We start from the raw sequence: 21,698 nt of genomic DNA, 5'->3' as shown, positions 1-21,698 counted from the left end.
AAAAAAAACTCTTCTGATTGAGTTCTGTCTCAAGTCTTTCTTTACTTCTTCCTCTCATCCTCCAATGACAAAACCACATTTTTAACAAAGTCCCTCATATGCCATTCCTGCCAAAAGCCAGAACTTTGTCACACTCCCTAACCTGCCTGTAAGACTTTTCCTCTTGAAAAACTGCCCTCCATGGCCTTTGTTTGACTCATCCATATCTGGATTCTTCTCTTTTCCCTCTAACTGCACATTCAGCGTATCTTTCAAAGGATTTTCCTCATTCTTCCCTCTGGTTTTCTACAGAAGTCTTCTACACCTGGGCCTTGTTTCTGTTTCTTTTCATGTCATTTCCAGATAATTCATTTACAGATAATTATACAGATAATCAGATTCTAGATAATTTCATCTGCAAAATAAATAAATAAAGTACCTGCTCCATGTTTCAGCCATCTGCTTAAAAGTGGCATGGTCAGAGTAGGACTCTTCATCTTTCTCTCTGACATTTTTCCCTTTTCTCCGTCACTATGGAAATACCATTGTCCTGCCTCTTCTCTGGCTCCTCAGATCCATAGCCTTAGCATATCCTTTAGCTTAATCTCTGAGAAATTCTGACTGCCTCTTTTTGCATTACATTTAAGACATAGGGTTTTATTCTCATTCATAACCAAAAATACTCCTCCAGGCTCTCACCACCTCCCCTCTTGACTAACATCATCTTCTACAAATTTGTTATGTATAAAGTTCCTACCTATTTCCATTCATAACATTACAGTGAAGAAAACTGTCCTAGCCTTTTGCTCTGAGCATGTGATTTCACTGTTCACAGCCTTCCCCCTCTTCATTCACACCAAACATCAGCTTCTTGTCTTCGTTCTTCACAGCTTGTCTCCACAGTATTTATCATCTTTCATGTACTATAAGTGACAGTAACATTTAACACCCATTCCCACAGCACACTTGTCAGGAACAGACATTCAGGGCCAAAAACAGAAGAGAGGTGAGTTAGCATTCCTTGCAAGGAAGCTGACAGAATGTGTCTAAACACCAACAGAGCCACTTATATTGCCTTTTCTGTTGAGGAAGGGAATTTACTCATCTGTAGCCAGGGGTCTGAATAAAAGCTTATTTCTTGTAAGATAAAACAGAAAGAATGCAGCCCTGCTGAAGGAGCCTCAGAATAGATGGAAGAATGCAGTGGATTCCAGGAGATACATGCAAAGAACTACCAGGCTGATTTTGACAGAATCATATAATCATGGAACCATTAAGGCTGAAAAAGACCACTAAGATCATCTAGCCCACAAACTATGCCACCATGCCTACTAACCATGTCACTCAGTGCCTCATCCACACATTTCTTAAACACCTCCAGAGATGATGACTCCAACACCTCCTTGGCCAGCCTGTGTCACTGCCTCACCACTTCTTCTGAGAAGAAATTTTTCCTAACATCTGACATGAGATATGGTCTGTGCCCAGTTATAAAATATCCCTCAGCCATCAGAAACAGCCCTGCAAGGCTAAAGAAGTAAAATGGCTGAAACTCCAACATGTGCTGGTTGGAGAGGGCTCAGGTACAGAACTCTGTAACAGATTATTCCAAGAAACTTCCACGTACTTGGTACAGTCAGCGGGCACATTTTTTTTTCCAAGATCAGAACTGAGTCTACAACAGAAAAGATCTTACAAAAACTGTGCACTAAAGTGGTTAGCACATGGGCCTCCCAGTCTTTATTTGAAGCTGTTCCCCTGGAACTATTCATGAGGGTCAGTCACCAGGCATGGAGACATGATGTAGCTGAGAGAAGGGGAACTCCGTTCATCCCACCCCATTAGAGCTGAATAGCACTGTGCATTGCAGTCTGTCCTCTCCTTCCTCCCTAATTGCTCACACCAGTGCTATTCTCCTGCTTGGAAGTCTCTGCTGCACTTCTGGGGAGACATTCATCTTGAGGGCATCTGCCCTTGATGCTCCAGGCTGAATAGGAAGACTTTATACCAGTAAAAGACAGCATTAGAGACTTTGAAATTTTTATTCTGTAAATGTCATTTAACTTTGGAAATTTTCCAACATAAAATCTGAATTGGTTTCTTATTGGCTTGACCACTAATAACAAATTATCTAGGCATTTGAGTTAAAAAGCCTCATGCGTAGAAACAAGCATTTTGCCCAAATAGAGATTGAAGAAATCTCAAAGTTTTTTCCCTCTTTCCATTGTGGTGGTTGTTTTCCACTGACTTTTGTTCTTTCCAATATGTATATTTTTTAGGATATAATAGAAACTAGGATTGTCCTGGTGGCATCTGAAGGGCCTCAATTTCAAGCGGAGGAGCCCAATCTGTTTCAGTAAACCCTACATCTCCTCAGAAAGTCAAAGGAAGTTGTTTATAAAGCCTTGTTAAAAAGGAGAAGAGGATGAGCAAATCTCCATGACTGTGCCTTCACAGGATGGTTGGGTCCCTCTCCAACTTCAAAAGGTGTCTACAGGTTGCTTGTACCCTGCAGAGGTGGCTGCTGGAAAGCCAGGTGCAGAGTGAAATCTGGCCAGTTGTAAATCCTATGCCCGTGATCAAAGCCAAGCTGTGGTGCTCCAGCTCATGCAGGGTGTACCTGCAAAGCTCCTGCCTTCCCTGTTCTCCTGGGTGATAAGTGAAATTGCATGAAAACAGTAGGACTTCACACCATCTGAGTCACCCTTCTGCAACAATATTGCAGCACTCCTGACTTCGGAGGTCTTCTTTGATTGAAACATTATTTTTCAGTTATATCTTCTACTTTACAGGGTGACCAGGAGGATTTATCACCAATTTACTGTGTAGAGAAAAGGGGCAGAGGCAGTAGACTATCAGCATTAAACCATTAGATAGGAATGCATTCCCCATGAGCACAGTACCTTTGGAAAAGCAGAGGGCAACCCTACAAAGATCCTTACAGCATTTAAGCATGAAGAAATGTGTTTTACTCAGGGCCCTTCTCACTGCTGCAAGAGCTATGAGAGCCACACATCATTTGTATGGTGTGTTTAATTGGTTGGGTTGCATGTTGGGTTGCTTTGTTTTGAAATCATAAAAATCATGCAAACTCCCTGCATTAAACTGACTTAATAAATTGTGTCTTCATTCAGGCAGTGCGTTCTGAGAACATGTTGCAGAAGAAAAAATTGGAAACAAAGGAAAGAAAATAAATAGAAAACTGAAATACAGAGAAACTGAATGCAGGGAATGAGTTAATCATCTTCTCGTAGGGCAGTTAAAACTGAAGGAATATTTCAAGGCACTAACAGAGCTAACATTCTGGAATGTAAAATAGTGTTCATACTGCACAGCTCAATACCATGCTAGGAATCAATATTCTCTGAAATGTAAGAGAATTTAAGAAGGTCTTTGTGCTGTGTAATCATGATCCTCTCGATAGCACTTCCCCATGGGAGTCATAGGCTGAGAGATCCTTATTACAGGGCTGACAGATTTTGTTCTTCACAAATATGAAAGTTCTCTCAAGTCAAGAGCACAATAATGGGGAAAGACATATTTCCAGATCCTAGATTCATGAAAGCCTGAAATCTGTACCAAGGAGCATGGTGCAGCTCTCCACATGAGCAGACCATGGATGGCTGGACCAGAGAGATGGAGGTGCTGTGGTGTGAGGTCCCTGGCTCGGCTTGATGGAGCCTAGATTTTAGATTAGGTGTTAGGAAGAAATTCTCTACTCAGAGGGCAGTGAAGCACTGGCACAGCTGCCCAGAGAAGCTGTGGTACCCCATCCCTGGAGGCACTCAAGGCCATTTTGGATGGGGCCCTGGGCAGCTGAGCTGCTGGGTGGCAGCCCTGCCCAATGCATGGGGTAGGACTGGGTGAGCTTTGAGGTCTCCTCCAAGATAAGCCATTCTGAGATAGCATGATTCCCCTATATTCAGCACTAGTGAGGCCGCACCTCGAGTACTGTGTCCAGTTTTGGGCCCCTCACTGCAAGAAAGATATTGAGGCCCTGGAACGTGTTCAAAGGAGGGCAACAAAGCTGGTGAGGGGTCTGGAACACAGGCCATATGAGGAGAGGCTGAAGGAGCTGGGAATGTTCAGCCTGGAGAAGAGGAGGCTCAGGGGAGACCTCATTGCTCTCTAAAACTTCCTGAAGGGAGGTTGTAGTGAGCTGGGGGTCGGCCTCTTCTCTCGTGTCATTAGTGATAGGACCAGAGGGAATGGCTTCAAGCTACGGCAGGGGAGATTCAGGCTGGACATGAGGAAGTATTACTTTTCAGAAAGGGTGGTCAGGCACTGGAATGGACTGCCAAGGGAGGCGGTGGAGTCACCGAGCCTGGGGGTGTTCAAGGAAAGGCTGGATGTTGTGTTGAGGGACATGGTTTAGTGGGAGCTATTGGTAATAGGTGAACGGTTGGACTGGATGATCTTTTAGGTCTTTTCCAACCTTGGTGATTCTATGATTCTATGATTCTATTCTATGATTTATTTTCTTCAGGGCATGGTTTAAGCTCTGCTGATAATGTCAGCATTTCTGCAAGGAGTTTCAGAGGCCAGTCAAGTCGCTATTGAGGGCCTGACTGTGGCTTTGTTTTTATGTCTATGTTGGAACTTAGTTTACATTTATTGTCTGCAATGGCATATGCAACCTCAGAGATCCTTTATAATTAAGAAGACATTATTAATTCAAAGATGAGCTCCTCATCTGCTCTTCTTGTTTGTGCAGTTCCTAGTGGAGTGGGGGTTTCAACCGTGGCTGAGCTGCTAGTTGCTATGGCAATACAAGCAATAAATAAATAGTAAAAATAAAACATTGAAATAAAATATTCTGATTCTGTAAGCACATTCTCTAGAATAGTAATAACGGCTCTTCGTACAGCGTAGTGCTTCTGAGCAACATCTCCATGCTGGGGTGCCCCAAAACACCTGTTAGCAATATCATGCCTTACATACCCCTTTGTAATGCAGCTCCACCACGTACTGCTGCAACTGTGTTGATCGAGGCTTTGATTCTCTGCCACCAGAAGTGTATCTGGGAGTGTGTCTGTCTGCGTCTGCTTATATCTGTGTTTGTGCGTGTGAACATGCTGGAGCCAGGCAGACCCACACTGCTGACACTGCACAGGTGAAGGATGAGCTGAAACTTCATGGGCATCTCTCTCTCAACAATACTGCAATATACCCTCATTTAAATGAAAATCCCTTTACACTTCTCTAAATCATGTGCAAGAAGGTCCCAAAATAGCCCTAATTTGCATTTATACTCACTTTAAATAAAATTTTTATTTACGTTATAAAGAAGAATTAAGCTCACTGAGCCAAGATGGAATTTTGCAAAATAAAGCTGTAAATCACAAGTCATTTTTGAAAGTATCACAGAATTGGCTCCTCTTGAACAACCTCAAAATCTCAAGTTTTCACTCTCCTTTTTTTCTTTATGTGTACAAATATGTACGTCTATTATACACAGACATATGAGTTCTGGAAACTGAAATCCTGCAGAAAAAAACAGATGGTTTCTTCCTGCTTTAAAGGAAAAAGAAACAAATCCTGGTGAAATCTGATGTGTCTGGTTGTTTGTTTGCTGAAACAAAAATTATATTTGCTCCTGTAAGAATGTAATATAACTACATGTGTAAATAAATAGATATGTGCACATGTGTGCACTTACTGCACAGAAAGTGCCGCCAAGTATACTTACAAAAATAAAGTACAAACTTTCATCCTTGAATGCTGACAGATACACCTGATTATATCCAGCAATGGTGCTAGTCACTGGAATGCTTGAGTATATTTTTGCCCGTTGACACATTTCTAAAAGAGGAGAAAAATTAAATGTTATACATAGAAAGTGTAAACCTTGCTGGCTTGCAAACAAAAAAGGTTAAATCCACAAGCCTCAGAGATAGTACAAAGACCTGATGATATTGTACAGAAATAAAAGAAGCTCATATTTCCAGTGACAAATCTTGAAAAATGAAGTTGATAACCCCATGCATCTTCGTGGCAATATACTTTTTCTGCTGTTTTCCAAATCCTCTGATTTCAGAAGATTTTTCTACTCCAACTCCCTGCTTCAAACAAGCAGAGTGTGATATGAAAGTACAACATAATGTCCTGTGAAAGAAGACATCCAGGAGAAAGGCAGTGTGCAGTTCAACCACAGCCAAAGCAAGGTTCTGCTCTTTTGGGGTCAGTGCTTTATTAAATATTGCTCTGACTTTATCACATGAACACAGCTGGCCAAACATGCAAACAGGAGGTCATCAGTAGGATGTGACCCACATCACCTCAGCTCACAGCTTAACCCCTGGCTTCTGCCCCATGCTGTGTTCCGCATGGGTGAGACCCTCCTAAGCAGGTCTGTCAGATGGCATCCTGCACAGTAAGTATGTGAGATAATAATAAACAGACCAGGCATTTACTTACGATAGGCTTTAGATAATTGAGTGAATGCCAGCCCACAGACAATTGCTGTATGTTATAATACAAAGAGGCACTGGTGAACTTCAAACCTCTGTGCCACAGGGCAGGAGGTGTAGGAATGCAGTGCTGGGCACCAGGCCATCTCTTCCTCCTAGTGTCTCCAGCCCTCCAGATCAAACCCTAGGATATACCAGTCACCGACCTACAAAGTGGAATTTTCATCACAAGCACAAAGGTCCAGGAGCAGCAGCTGTCTAGCAAATTGTCTCTGCTTCCACTCAGATCAAAGAGACGAGTTGCTTTTTAATTGCACACTTTCTATGCCAAATTTTATCTAAAAAAGTCTTTTGATTTATTTCCAAAGCAAAATCCAGGGGAGATCTGAGCAGACAGAATCTGGTAAAAGACAAACCTAATGCTTCTTTTCCCCATCTTTATAGTCTAAAGATGGAAAGACAGTCAGTGTTGATGGTAGTCATGTAAAATTATGGCTTAATGCACAATATCAAACCTGTGTCATTTATTCTTATTAAACCTGAAAATCCATGTGTAAAAGAGGATCTACACAATTTCTGCGGAGTTGAAATAATGAATTCAAGTGACTTCTGTGTTTACCTTTATTTAGACTGTAACTTGAATTGTAAGACTCAGTTTGCTTACTTTTTGCCTTTTATGTTGCCCAGGTCATAGCTTACCAATCGGCCACTCACCCTTCTAACCACTGCTGCACTAATCCACCAAGAGCACTTCCAGGTTCCCCTGTTGAGACTTCATCAAGTAGAATTGCATTCATGCTCGATATCACTATATATAAATGTAATTCTTTTAACTAAGTGCTCCCAAGAGCCTTAAAAATGATCTTTTTTTCTGACTTGAAAATGTAAGAACAAGCACCCAATCTGATATGAATTCAACCCTCTTCCACACCAATGTCTGTATATTCATTACTGAATGAAGTCTACTCCGTGGCCAGCTTGGTTTTTCCCAAAACAGTGTTGGCATAAGGCACTCAACAAAGTGATATGTCTGCCCACACAGGACAACTGGATTTGTGTACTTCCCCACCAGAAATGTCCTCAGTGCTAAAGCACAGCTCGTTGTCAGTCCCAACAAGTTTTCCCTGGCAACGTGTGCTGATACAAATGAACTTTGCTGTTTGGGTCAAGACCTCTTTTATGGAAGCCTCCTCTTACTCAGCAGTATCATTTCCCTCTTTAAGTCACACAACAGAACTCCTGCTGAATGCACAGAGTCCCACTTCTCTTCACTCATGATCCTTAAGGTGTATTTGTTGTGAATGTACCCTAATGGCAGGACAAGGGGTATGTTGTGAAAGCACTGCTGGCATGGAATTATTTCTCATCATAGGATAGGACACAGCCTGTTATTTTAGTCTTTGTAAACCCATCTGGACATCTTCAGCTCACCAGATTTTTTTTTTATTAAGGCACCCAGACTCTAACAAACTCCTGCTGGCTTATGTCTTTCCCTACAATGCAAAGCATCTCAATTGCAAGTAGTCAGGGAAAGGCAGCAGCATTTCTCTGCCCCTTTTACATTCCTGAAGCAGAGAGCCTGGGCTGATTGCTCCACATGCAGGAAGCCATCAAAACCCAGGGGGAATTTTGTACTTGAAAGGGTTTCAGTTGTGAACTGAAGCAAGCATCAGCAGCTCTCAGTGAGCTTCAAAGAAATAATGTGTGCACAGAATATCTCATGAAGAAATGATGAAGTACATATGACATTGCTAGGGTGCTCCAAATCTTGACAGGTATCTGCTTATGCCTAGGTGGTTATGCTGGTTTACACACACAACTGTGTGTGTGTACATGTGAAAAGAGAACTGTCCAAGATAAAAACAGACAAAATAAAACCCACAGATTTTGACCAAACTGGTAAAAGTCACAAACTGGATAAAAAAATATTTGATTTTTCTGATGATTCAAGGTAATCAGTGGAAGTTCTTGAACAAGTTTTTGAAGCAGCTGAAGCAAGAATTCACACACGCAGCTTTGTGTTACAACAGTATCCAGAAACATTGTTTGATTTAGTTAGGGTTTGCTTGCAAAAAAAATTCTGAAAGTTCAAACCCAGGCATTGGAGTTGTATGGAAAGCAAAACCAAATTAGTGTGCAGTGTTTTATAATGCTGCTTGTTCTAGAGGCTTGTTATAGAAACAAAAGTCAAAATGTACCTGATACATACAAATTGTCTGCACTGAATATAAAGAAGTGAAATATTTTGTAAGCCATAGCAAGAATTTTAAAATGCTCTGAAGTGTAAACAAGACTGGACGGAAAAAAAATAGCTTAGATACAATATGAGATTTTTAGTGAGAAAAACTTGGTTTGGAAGAGTTTTCTTGTTCTTTATTGATTTTTAGTGTGAGGTTGCAAAAAAACAAGTGGCAGCAGTTGTATATGTCTTGTCTGGCAGTATACATGAAATGAAACTGTGACAATAGATACTCAAAGTCTTTATGGGAAGTTATGTATATAGCAATGTAATTTATTACATAGCAAGAGCATGTCCTGCAAAAATAAAATGGGGCATTGATTGCCAATATAAAGTCAAAACTAAAACATAAAAGTGAAAAACATAAGAGCTACCAACCCAATGGCAATTCATGGTAGGTCGGTTACACAGGAATTTAAAGGCAGGTTACAGCATAGCACGTCCTTTATTTACTGAAGGCTAAAAGTTCATTTCAGCAAAGGCAGTCCTTCCTTGTGCCCTCATTTGTAGACTTATCTTGTCCTGATGACCACCACCAGAAACAAACAGCTGGGTGAGACATTTCTCTTGGTCTGTGCACAAGCTCAAGCTATTGCTGTTAGAGCTGAGCAGAAAATTTACCTATTTCTCAAAGTTCAAGTGTGGAGGAACCAAGTTATTCTTCTTTGGTGCCTTCTCAAGGTGGAACAGCCTTCAGATATTCTCTGTTACTGCCTCACACTCCCAGGCTGTGCCCAACTGTTCCCCATACAAGGCACTTATTGCTATTTCAAGGCTATTTTTTCTGCCTAGCATTACTTACTGCAGGGGAATCTAGCAAAATCCCGCTGGTACGTGTTTTTGCTGTGATATCAAGCATCTTAATTTCAGTCAGAAATGTTTCACTGAGGAATCAGAGGACACATTATACCCTTTTTATCGGTACACAACCCCAGTCATATGTGTGCACACAGGAAGAAATTTTTCCCATGCAGAGGATGACTCAGACTAGGTCAAAGCAGAGACAGAAGGAGAGTGAAGAAAAGTGAACAGTAACTGCAGTGCACAAAAGGTGGCATTTATCTTACTGGAGCGACAGCTGCTCATTCTGAAATTAGCAGGATGTATTGTAATTTTCTGACACTGAAACCCACCCTTCAGGAACCACTGATAAAGAATATGAAAAGACTGCACATGCTGACAAAGTCATCTTTAACAAGACAGGCTCAGATTCTGATGAAACTCGCTCACATTGAGAGGCATTTTACTTCTGGTCTTGGCTTGACTCACTTTAACACCATCATTAGTGAAATAAGGCTTAGTTAAGTACTGGCCAATGGTGCACTGCAGTTGCACTCCTGTTGGGTGCTGATAAATGATAATTAATAGTTTTCCATCTCAAGACAAATTTCAATATTTTTGGCTTCTCCAAGTGCCCAACTCCACTGGTTGGTGATGATAGCATGGGGTTCCCCTGCAGGACTGTTATAAAGACTGATCTTAATGATTGATTTCACCTCACCATTGCATGGTACCCCCAGCTGTGGTAGGGCTCAGGAGCACGGGCTGCTATAACTAGCAGGCATGGAGCTGACTCTCTGTTTATAAGATTAAACAATGACTAAGCTTAGCAAGAAGCATAAATAGTGTTGTAATAATGCTGTCATTGCAGCTTAACTAGAATAAAATGAAACTCTTATAAAACATAACTGCCTTTTATTATAGCAAAGTCAAATGTAATCAGAAAACAACTTCTTTTTGGTATAAATGTTCCACCTGTCTACATACAGCATGCTACACAAAGCCCCTGGTTTAATCACTTCTTAGTTGTAATATGACTCTTCCCTGATGCAAAACACAGTGATGAACCCAGCCAGCTAGGGAAACCAGGAGCCATTGAGCAAGCATGATCTTAAAGAGTTTGGGTTTTTTTAGGTATTTATTGGCCCAGGAAAAAAAAAAATCCATAGAAGCTGTATGAAAGCAGATAAATTTTATTCGTAGCAGAAAGGGATTGTGGCTTGTAATAGCCATCCATCAGGTCGTACTGGGGAGAGGCTTTGAGTGTTCCTCACACTTAAGGTCCCAGCCCAGGCTCTGGCACAGAGGAGACAATCTCAGAAGTCACTGATGGAGAAAGAGATGTAGTCTTCTCTTGTTATGGCTTGGAGGCACCTCCTGGAGAAGGAGCAAGAAGAATTTCACACGAGTTGTGTTGCCACATAACCTTCATGATTTCCTTGATCTGACAGGAAAGTCACTGATGCACAGAAGGTCTAGGAAGGAGGGAGAGATGAAGAAAATGTACAGCTCTATTGCAGGCAGATAGCAACTGGAGATGGGTTTGGTGGAGTTCAGTTGGATTGGGTTGGCTTCGGTTGGATTGAGTTGGGTTATGCTCATCTGGACTGATTTGGGTTGAGTTGGACTGAATGGGCTTGGATTGGAGTGAGTGGGCTGGGATAGTCTGGCCCCACTCAGCTTCACTTGGTTTCCCTGTGATGGGATGCCTCTTTGCTCAGATATCACTTGGGCTGACCTCATCTGTTTCATTTATGTTTTTTTATCTTAACTCTCTGAAAACAGAGCTAGCACAAGGTGATACCTGCAAGGTCTTAGATTAGCTTGATTTGAAAACTAAGATTTACTGTGCAAAATCAGAGAACAAGGAATACATTTAAAAATCAACTAAGAAAAGAAAAGAGAATGTGAATAAAGTATCTTTTTTTTTTTTTTTTTTTTTTTTTTTAAACACAGAGAGTGTTTGAGAAAAGCAGAGATGAAAAGAGAAAAACTTGGAGCCAGAAGATCCAAACTTCCCCTTGATTCTAAACTTAGCTCAGCCACTGGCCCACCGTGCAGATGACTCACTGCACTTCCTTGAACTTAAATCATTTCTCCTACAAAACTTGTTAAAGAAAGACGTCAGTGTAAATTAGATGTTGTATCTAAGTTTAGCTATGGCCAATACATAAATATTGTAACTTTAATGTGCTCCTATCGTTTTTGTCTGATTCAGAAAAATGTGTATATACATACACATATGCCTGTGTATGCGTAGCAAGGGAGAGAAAGATTTCTTTGTGCTATTTTTATGATTTAATTCCCATATATTGTTATTTTGCTGGTGACATAGAAGCTCACAACTGATTAGGAGTTTAACCATTTTGAGCGCAGCTTGATTCCCACACCACCCAAGCACTCTTCATCCTCTCAAACTGTCAGTGAAGTTTCAATCCCAGCCAGGCGGTGGGAGCGACGGGAGTACACATTCAGCATATAACATACATGGTGGCTGATTTCTTGTGACACTAATCTTCACTCCTGAGGGAAAGGCAGACATTTATTCATAACTCTACTACTCAAAAGTATCCATCCTTCTCACCATTAAGATAAATGTCAAAACAGAGATCAGCCATAGGCTGAGTTTAGTCTAATCTGTCCAAAATGAATACAAATTTAGATCTGTTGTCAAATCTTGAATGATAAAGCCTTTAGCATGGGCAACTATTTTCTGTCTGCCCTCTCCACACTGGACATGCACTCTCAGAGGACCATATTACCCCTACAGAAATGGGTGGGATATGAAGCCAACAAACCTTTCCAATGTGAGCAAAGAATCAGAGGAAAAAGCCCAAGATTTTCAGAAACATGAAGCCAAGAAGAAGGAAAAAAAAGAAGTTGGTAAAATTTATCTTCCCTTTAATACTGATATTAAGTTAGTGGGTGTTGAACTCCCAGATTGTCGATCCAGTAAAGCAGAAAAACAGGCTCCAATCCACACATCGGTTTGAGGGATCTGTTGAAGATAGCAGTGGGAATTCCCATTCCTGTAGAACTGTTCATTCCCAACTTCCCCCTCCTTTCTCCAGTTTGCATTTCCACACTGAGGATGTATCTGGGAGGTCTTTCTTTGTGTCAGATCCTGTCCTATACAATTATACCTATGCAGCTTCTCATACCCTGCTATTAAGATGCTGGACAACAACACAGAGGAACCAGAAACGGCTGCCCTTTTTCTGCTCAACTTCTGTAATTCATAATGCCCTAAATCTCCACAAGGTTCCTTTGAAGCAAAAGAGATGAAACTCATCTCAGAGCCTGAAGAGAAAGAGTTCTGTTTTCTGTGATCCACATAAAGGAATTTTGCTGTTTCAGAGATCAATGCAACCATCTATTTTAGACTCTTTTATCATTATTGAAGCCATAAAACAAACACTCTTGTATAAATGGCAAACATAGGATGCTTTTTTCCAGTGATTCTTAAATAACTTTGTTCAAAAACAAGTCCAATTTTGGGGCTTGGACAAGCTTTCTCAACAGCCACTTAACTATGTACTGCTAAAGATGCAGTGGATTTTTTGTTTATTTTGCCTTTAGCAGTTCGATCACTTTATTTCTAATGTCTGATATCCCTGATATCCCTCCCAAGTATTCCAGATACTCTTCTCTAGCTTTTCCAGTTAAGTGAACCACATTCAGTTTTAGCACAAAGCACTTGCAGATGTCCCACACAGGTTTAGAGACATGAAATCTTGGCTGTGCCAGAATGGAATTACTTCCATTACCCTAAGTGCATAAGAAGGAGATCTGGCCAGCAGTATGCCAACAGACACCAGTCATCGCTGTCTTGAGCTTTGTGCTTAGTCTGGGCCTTCTCTAGTGTAACTACACAGATCTGCACTGGTTCTGGATGCAGCCATGCATAACAGTTCAGGAATGGCATTACTGGCATGAGTATGCACTCCCTGAAGGTGATTGGAATGGGAGCCAGGTGACGATGAAGGTGACAGAACATGATGGCTGTGCAAGAACAAATGGATGTCTCCCAGAATTAGCTAGGGCCATGGTTTCTGGGTGAGTCAATGGATCATCTAGAAAAGAAGCTACATGTGGGAAAGCTACATATGAACTCTCAGCACAATGAGAGCAAATGCCAAGAGAGCAAATGCAATGCTTTTAAATAACCAGCAACAGCTGAGGAAGAAGAAGAAAAGCTGCCACTTTTCACCTCATTCTTGAGATGGTTGGTTTTGGGTTCTGCAACCTCTTCTAGTCTCAGCATTTCAATGAGGATGTTAAAAAGTGAAAATGGTTGAGAAGTAATGCTATCTGTGAAGGCATCTCTAGTGATGAGCACTTAAATACCAGCCTTTCTACCTCAAAGGTAGAACACAGGAGAGTAAATCTCTGCCTGAGATTACCTATGTGGAGAGGAAAATCTCCAGGCATCAGAGATTCTTCAGCAGTCTGTGAGTATCCTGGACTCAAAAATGAAACAAACTGAAACAGAGCACAGAGAGCTAAGCTGCACCATTTAGAAGAACTTATCCAGCAAATCTGCCATTCCTGCAAGTCTTGTAATCAATACTGCTGTCATAGAGAATAGCTCACTCAGAAATTAAATGCTAAATGAAGAACTCCATGAAATCCTATGCTCTGTATTATCTAAGATAGAGTAGATGATTGTAAATGTCCCCTCGGGTCTTAAAAATCTATGAGTATCATTAAAAGGATAGGAACTTCTGGAGACTAAACAAGATGTCCTTAAAATGTTAAGGGATGTGCTTTTCTTGCAAGTTTTGCCTGAAGAATGACTAAATGATTTAGCCTAGAACTGGAAATAAGGTTGCAAAACTATCAAGTAAGCAAGCCCTAGAAATATCCAACTTCCTGCTAAATTTCTATTTTCCTTAACTCCATGTGAAAGCATATACAGCCAACAGAAAAACTTTGGGTTTGAAGGGGGAAGAGTAAATCTCAACGGGGACACGGAGAGGAGACCAGCTCCTCCACAGTCACATCTTGTGAATGACAGATATTATTACACCCAGATGTACACCAGTGCTCTACAGAAATCTATTCTTTGAGGCTCCCCAGGTTCTGATGTCCTGCATAACCATGAGAGAGAAGTGGTGTGACGATGCATTTTTGCACTCTGGGACCTGGATAGTGCATACTGCTTAGTTCAGCCTCCTTATTAACTAGCTGGAGTTTGTCATTCTGAATGTCAGGACAGTTTTATAATGTGGGGCTCCAGAATGACATGTTGTCTAATCTTCATTTCCTTGGGAGGTTTTTTTCTCCATTGCTGCAGCTAGCCATGTAGCAGAGCACAGAAAGCCAGGCATTCCCATAAAGCTCATGCTATATGGCTCATCACTGCAAAATATTTTCCATCACATCACTTCAAGTAGATGCTTAAGTCACTGGGAACATAGCTCATCCTCTTTATGGAGCTGTTCTTCATTCAGTGAAAAGGGGTTTCAGGACCATCTCTGACATTCACAGCAGAACTTTCCTCTTCTGCACAGATCAGCAAGGGTCAGGGCTGGTTAAGACCTTATTTTCTGCAGTTGGACCTGTTGCAAGGCTTGTCCTCAAACTGCCAGCATCAAGGAGATCTTCAGTTTGAATCTCTTCAGCACATTCTCATTTCAGATGGGCAAGAAATACAGTGTGATCACATTTATGAGCACCGCATAACCACAAAATAAGCCTAGCATCAGTTTCTTCCTAAGTGGTGCCTTTGGGAAGCAGTGTCTCAATTTTCCTATACTTTGAGAAGACACTGTCCTCCTCCCTCCCTCCTAATAGCCGCTTCTCTGCATCCTTCTCTGGGCCATTCCTCCCTTATCAGAGTTCTTACCCAGCCTGGCACCAATCCTACATACAGGACACTGGCAGCTCTGGTCTTCTGAGTTCTTTCAGTGTTTTCCAGACAGACAGCAAAGTGCTGCTGTTGAATCTAAACTATAGAGAGAGCACATGGTGGGGAGGATATGACCAGTCTATGGCACATCCTGGAATTACTTTTTTTTTTTTTTTTTAAACAATAATTTGCTAGGAAATTGTCATTTAATTCCCGTGCTTTAGCATGAGCTTAGAAGGAAATAGAGTTTGATTTGAACTAAATTGCTGCTGCTTTCCAAGGTCCTTGCATACAGCCCCTGAGCTACAATGCAAATAATAAACATCAGCAGCTGATGACAAACGAAACTGAAGGTTGGAGGTCAGATACCCCATCCTCCAGAGTGCCTGCGAATTGCCTTCACTCCCTTTGCAGCTGCCTGTCTCTCCCTGAGACCCAAGCAGTGCTCGGTATGCAGCACAACCACTGTTCGGGCAGCACAACACTGGTGCAGAGAATGATGCTACCACCGCCAGGCCAGGTGTGGATGCTAGGGGATGGATGCTCAGGGGATGGATGCTGGGGGATGGATGCTCTGGGCACAGATGCTAGGGGATGGATGCTAGGGCAATAGATGCTGGGGGGTGGATTCTCAGGGGATGGATGCTCGGAGGCGCATTGGCACGCACACAGCATTCATTAAAAGCGGATTAGGTGGAACAAACAGACCAATGCTGCAGAAAAGGAATGAATGCAGAGCGCAGGAATTGTTGGAGGAGTGGGTGACAGGAGCTGATTGGGGAAGCTGGGGCTCGGGTGGTGTGTGCGGAGCCGGGCTCTTTGCCTCAGCAGTCCCTCTTAAAGAACCATCAGTAAAAACTATCAGAGGGTATTTGGTGACAGGAAGATTAACCAGGCACGAAAAGTTAAAAGAACGCTGCTCAAAAGTGAGTTAACTAATTTTTTAGGATGAAAAGCAGCTTTCCGTGTTAGCCTCTGGGTTCCTCTCCCCCAAACATTAGACAAAATTGCATTGTTTACAAAAATTTATTAATACAAACTTTACACACTTTATATAACAGTTATCAAAGTCCTAATTATAGATATCAGGTGTGTCATAATACTTTGCTGAAGTTCTTTTTATATCCATTTGCACACAAAATAAGTTCTCTGAGACTAACATCTACCTAAACTATCACTGCGTCTCAGGTCTGCTCGAGGCTCGGTAAGGCTGTTGGCGTTCCTAAAAAGTACACAGAGGATAACCGAGGTGATCACTTGGTGATGCTCGCAGCTAGCCACGGAACTCGAACAGAGAAGGTCAGAAACAAAACTTCAGGAGAGCCCTATGGCATCACACCACAGCCGACACGAACACAGCAAACTCTGCCCATCGCCAAAGAACAGAAAGAAGTACGACTAAAACGCAAGCCGATGTGTTGCAGCATCGTAGGGCCACTAGATAGCCATCCGTCAACTCGTGGCGATTGACAAGGTGAAGAGAAGGCACGAAAGCTGCAAAACCGCTCCCCGCGTCCCTCGGCCAAGCTGTGGGGCGGGCCAAGCTGTGGCAGCGGGGTTCGGAGCCGGCCCGCCCCGTCGGGCCCTGCCCCGTAGCGCAGCCCCGCAGCGTGAGGAGCCGGGGCCGCCCCCGGGCTCGGGCGGTGCCTTTGGGAGCGGCCCCTCCGCGTCCTCCTCCGGAGCCCGCCCCGAGCGCTCCGCGGGTGCGCGCCGAGACAGGAGTCCGTACAGAGAGAGGTGGGGTGGAAATGGTTTATCTCGTTCGAAACCGGACCACAGGTGAACACTACACATTCTTGTATGACAAAAGGTGGGTTTTATGAAATCAATTTTACTAAGCAATAAGCCAGAATGTAGAAAAATACAATTTTACCTCCAAACTCAATAAACAAGGAACAAAAACGTTCGTCGTAGTGCATAATTCTTTAGTGGTAGCTACAACAGGGGTTCCTAGACTTGTACAACAGAGCTTGCATAAAACAGAACAAAGGAGTGAGAGAGCGTTCACAACCGTTTTGCCGGGTATTTTTTTTTTTTTTTCCCAAAAGAACATAACCTGAAAAGGTGACTCGGGCGGCTTAACAGCGCACGGAAAGTGCCAAGAGAGGAGGAGAGGCGGGAAGGGCTGCGGGAAAAGAGCAAAACAATCCAAGGAAAAGAGCGACTCCGACCGACAAACGCACAGGCGAGAGACTCGCTGGCTGCGGGCGGGGGGAGCACGGAGAGCAGCTCAGAGCCACGCGCGGCGCTTCGCAGCCCGCACCGGAGGGGGAGCGGGGCCGCTCCCTCTGCCCCACACGGCCTCGCACTGCGCCGTGGGCGCTCCGCCCGCAGCCGGGAGAGCGGTGCGCTAGGCACCCGCTGTCCTCGCTGCGGGTCGGCATCGGGGGGCCTGGAGGGCTTGGGGGTCTGATTTTTGGTTGTTTTGTTGTTGTTGTTGCTGTTGCTGTTGGTTTGCTCGTTTAGCTATTCTCCCTTCGATAGGCACAATTTGCATCGAGCTGTTGCTGAATCCTCCTCTGCGCTCATCGCTCGAGGAGGCACTGATACGGATAGGACCAGAATCAAAGAAAAAGGGGAAAAAATAGAGAGAGAGATCGAAATCTCGAGGCCGGGGGGACCCCATCCTGCTGAGCCCTCCCTATGCACAGCGGCACACGGTGAAAACTGAGGTCTTCGCCCCCGTGGCGAATAAAAACAGTGCCCTTTTCGTTTCCGTTACAAAAATAGGAGCGCTGTTCAAAGCAGTGATTGTCTTTTTTCGTCTATTTATTTTCTATAAAAACATAAACAGCTCAGGCGAACTCTCGTCCTGGTGCAGCTTGGTATGAAGAATCGCTCTTTAGTATTCGTAGCAGTATTTATATATATCTATTTATATCTCATATATAACTCAAGGATTGGTCCACAAAGTAGATCTGTGCGTTTCTCTAGTGCTTTCGTACAAAAGAAAAACCATATTATTATCAAAATATTCATTTAATGGCTTTACTTCATACATAAATACATGTTTGGGGAACACGGGAGCGGCGGTCTTTCCGTTACTTTGGAAATGACTTTTGTTTGGGTTTGGGTGGTTGGGTCTCTCTCTCTCTCTCTCTCTCTCAATCTCTCTCTCTCTCTCTCTCAGGACTACGCACGGCAGCGGCGGTTGCTCATCGCTACAAATACGCTACTCGGCGTCCTTTGTTTTTAACTCTTTGTTTATACCTTTTCCCCAGGACGGCCGCTAAGTATTTCTTGACAGCCATTTGTTTCCGGTAGCGGCTGTAGCTGTCCGTGAAGATGCCGTCTATGTGCCGCTTGCTGAGCGGTTCCGCCTCGTCCCCCAGGCCGCTGCTGGCACCGCTGCAAAGCACCGAGAAGGACACAATCATCAGAAGGAGCCCTCCCTCCGCGCCCCAACCCCAACCCCGGCCCTAACCCCCAGCCCCGGCCCTGCATCGCGCGGCAGACAAAGGGCGGGGCGGTGCGGAGCGAGGCGTCTCCCCCACGCCGTGCATACATGCATACATCGCGTTCCCGGAGGGGTTCGCTCCGATGGCACCACCCGGGGCTGCCCCGCGGGAGGGACGGCCGAGCCCCGGGTGCGGCTGCTGCTCGCTCCGGCAAAGCACCGCGGGGAAATGGGGCCGCCCCGCCCCGGCCACCGCCCGCCGCGCTTTGTTCGCTCCCGTCCCCGCCGCAGCCCTTACCCGACCCGCTTGGCCATCAGGGAGTGCAGGTATTTCCTGGCGGACAGCTGGCCCAGGACTTTCCTGTAGGCTTTGCTGAAGATCCCATCGGCGTGCCTGCCGGGGAGCACGGCCCGTCAGCGCCCATCACCGAGGCTCGCCCCGCGGCACTGGGCCGCCGCCGCCCGTCCTCCCCGCATCCCCCCCGGCCCCGCTCCCCGCAGCACCGCGGCCCTTCTCCTCCCTACCCGGCACCCCGGCCGGAGGTACCCACCCCGGGCCCGGCTTCATCACCCCTCCCCGACTCCGCGCTGGCCGGGTGGGTCGGCATTACGATTATTTTCGCCCGTTGGGTGTTTTCCCTTTCCCCCCGCCCTGGTCCTATCCGCCGCCCCGCCGTCACCTCTTTCCCAGCGGGTAGTACAGCGCGTACACCTCGCCCAGCGCGGACGGCGGCCCGGCCACCCCCAGCGGCTCCTGATCGTAAGCGAAGTCCTGCAGGGTGTTCCCGTCCTCGTCGTACACCTCCTCCTCCAGCCTGCGGTAAGCACGGGCGGGGCTCAGCCGGACGTCTCCAGCCCCGTCCCCGCCGCGGGACCGTGCTCCGACGGAACGGGGCTGCGCTCGGCCCCACCGGGCTCTCCCCGCGACCCGCTCCTCCCCGCCGCGCCCGGAACCGGGGTGGGGCCTGCGCCCGCCGCTGGGTTTCGTTGAGCGGTTCCTCTGCCCTTCGGGATCTCTCCGCTTTGCCCCCGCCCCAGCCCCTCCCCGCCGCTCTCCCTGCGGTGCGATGTAGGTCACGGTACGATCCGGGCGGCTATTTTTGTCTGGGAGCTTTAGCAGAGGTATTAATAATAGATGCCGCTAAAGTGTTCGGCTCCTGCTAATAACGGAGCTGAATGGAAGGAGCCGACAGGAGGGAGCTGGGGGCCTCCCGAGCCCCACGGCTGCTGCTTCCCGCGGGGAGCCCCGCCGGAGGCACCCCACAGATGGGACTCCGTAGAGGGCACCCCATAAAGGACACCCCGCAAAGGAAACCCAATAAAAGGCGCCCCACAAATGGCACCCTGTAAAGGGCACTCTACGAAGGACATCCCACAAATGACACCCCACAAATGGCACCCCGATAAAGGACACCCCACAAACGACACCCTACAAATAACAGCCCGCGAAGGACACCCCACAAGTAGCACCCCACTGAGGACACCCCGTAAGAGGCACAGTGCAAATGACACTCCACAAATAGCATCCCGCAAAGGACAGTCCAGAAAGAAGTCCATGTAAGGGACACCCAACAAAAGATACCCCACGAATTGCACCCCATAGAGGACACTCCACAAAGGACACCCCACGAAAGACATCCAGTAGAAGACACCCCACAAAACGACACTCCACAAACAACACCCCGCAAAGCATACCCCACAAATAACGCCCCGCAAAGGACACCCAGCAAAGAACATCCAATACACGATACCCACAAACGACACTTCCTCTGACCCCCGCCCCGCGGGACCCTTCGCTCAGAGTTCAGCACTGCGGGGCGGGACAGCGGCCCCGGCCCCAACCCTTCCCACCCCCCCCCCCCCCCCCCCCAAAGCCCGAATGGGCTGCGGGCAGCCGGGAGCACAGCCCCAAATGGGAAACTCCGTGTGACACCCCGACGCGAGCAGCAACACCGACTATGTAACACAGAAAAGAAATGCGAGCACCTCACGGCTGGGAGGGAGGTGGCATAAAGACGGGTAAACGCTGAGGGAGGGGGGACGGAACCCTTGCAAACTCTCTATGGATCTCGCATCCTCACGCCGCCCCGGCCCCAGGCAGGTACACAGTGTACCCCCAAAGCGGAGGGGATCCGGGTTACTCGGACAGCCCCGAGGCTTGGGGGAAACCCACCTGAGCGCCGGGTACTGGAGTCCAACGGCGGGTGAGCAGTAGACGCTGCAATGCATTATTATGCCATAAACCAGAAGGGCTAGGAGCGCTTTGCTACACATCGCCACTCTGTGCGGGAGGGAAAGGAAAAGCGCTGTCAAAAAAAAAAAAAAAAAAAAAAAAAAAAAAAAAAAAAAAAAAAGTAATAAATTAATTAATTTAAAAAAAAAAAGAATGCAAAATAAAACTGATAAGAAAATTAAAGAATAAAGTAAAATTAAAAATACAAAAAAATATAAACAATAAGAGTCCCCCACGACCCATAGAGCGCGGCGGTGCCGTCGCCCGCCCCGTCGGTGCCCTCCCGCTACGGGAGGCCCCGCGAGCCGCCTCGGGTCCTTACCATGAAACTGTGACACCCGGCACTGAGAGCGTGTGGCTGCGGAAGGAGAAGGGAGAGAGGGAAAAGGAGAAAAACCCCAAAGAGGAGGGGGAAAAATAGATCTGTCTCCCAAGTTGCGGCCGAAAAGAGTCAAAGGGCTGCCGGCATCGCCTTTCCGCTGGGCGAAGGATGAAGAAGGCGCAGAAGCAGCAGAGAGTTGTTGGATGGTTTTAGGGGAATCCACTCCGACAAAAAATAAGAGGAAAAAAAAAAGAAAAAAAAGGGGGGGGGGAAATCGAAAAGGCCAAAAAAAGTTTGCAGGCAGCCGAGCAGATCCGGAGCGGAGTCTGCAGGGGAAGGGAGCGGGGCGCGGCGCCGGAGCGCGGGGCGCGGGGAAGGGACGCGGAGCCGGCCGGGAGCGGAGGCGGGGAGCGGGCTGGCTGCGGGCGGTGCTGCCTTCCCAGCTCGCTCCCCTCTCTGCGCGCCTTCAGCCTCTTCTCCTCTCCCC

The 21,698-nt window shown here is 45.7% G+C and overlaps 1 protein-coding gene across 1 annotated transcript; it reads right to left on the bottom strand.

Annotated features, from left to right (window-relative positions):
• Positions 1-18,420: 18,420 nt before the first annotated feature.
• Positions 18,421-20,930, bottom strand: ADCYAP1 (adenylate cyclase activating polypeptide 1; the record flags this gene model as incomplete). The annotated part of the gene is made up of 4 exons (XM_079533048.1): positions 18,421-18,607; positions 18,955-19,050; positions 19,337-19,471; positions 20,830-20,930. The coding sequence occupies 4 exons, from the start codon at positions 20,928-20,930 to the stop codon at positions 18,421-18,423; spliced, it is 519 nt and encodes a 172-aa protein (XP_079389174.1).
• Positions 20,931-21,698: the final 768 nt, after the last annotated feature.

This window comes from Tetrao urogallus (assembly GCF_951394365.1).
Source record: "Tetrao urogallus genome assembly, chromosome: 3".
NCBI lineage: Eukaryota > Metazoa > Chordata > Aves > Galliformes > Phasianidae > Tetrao > Tetrao urogallus.
The sequence above is the reverse complement of the archived record's forward strand: the minus strand, read 5'-3'. Positions and strand labels throughout refer to the sequence as shown.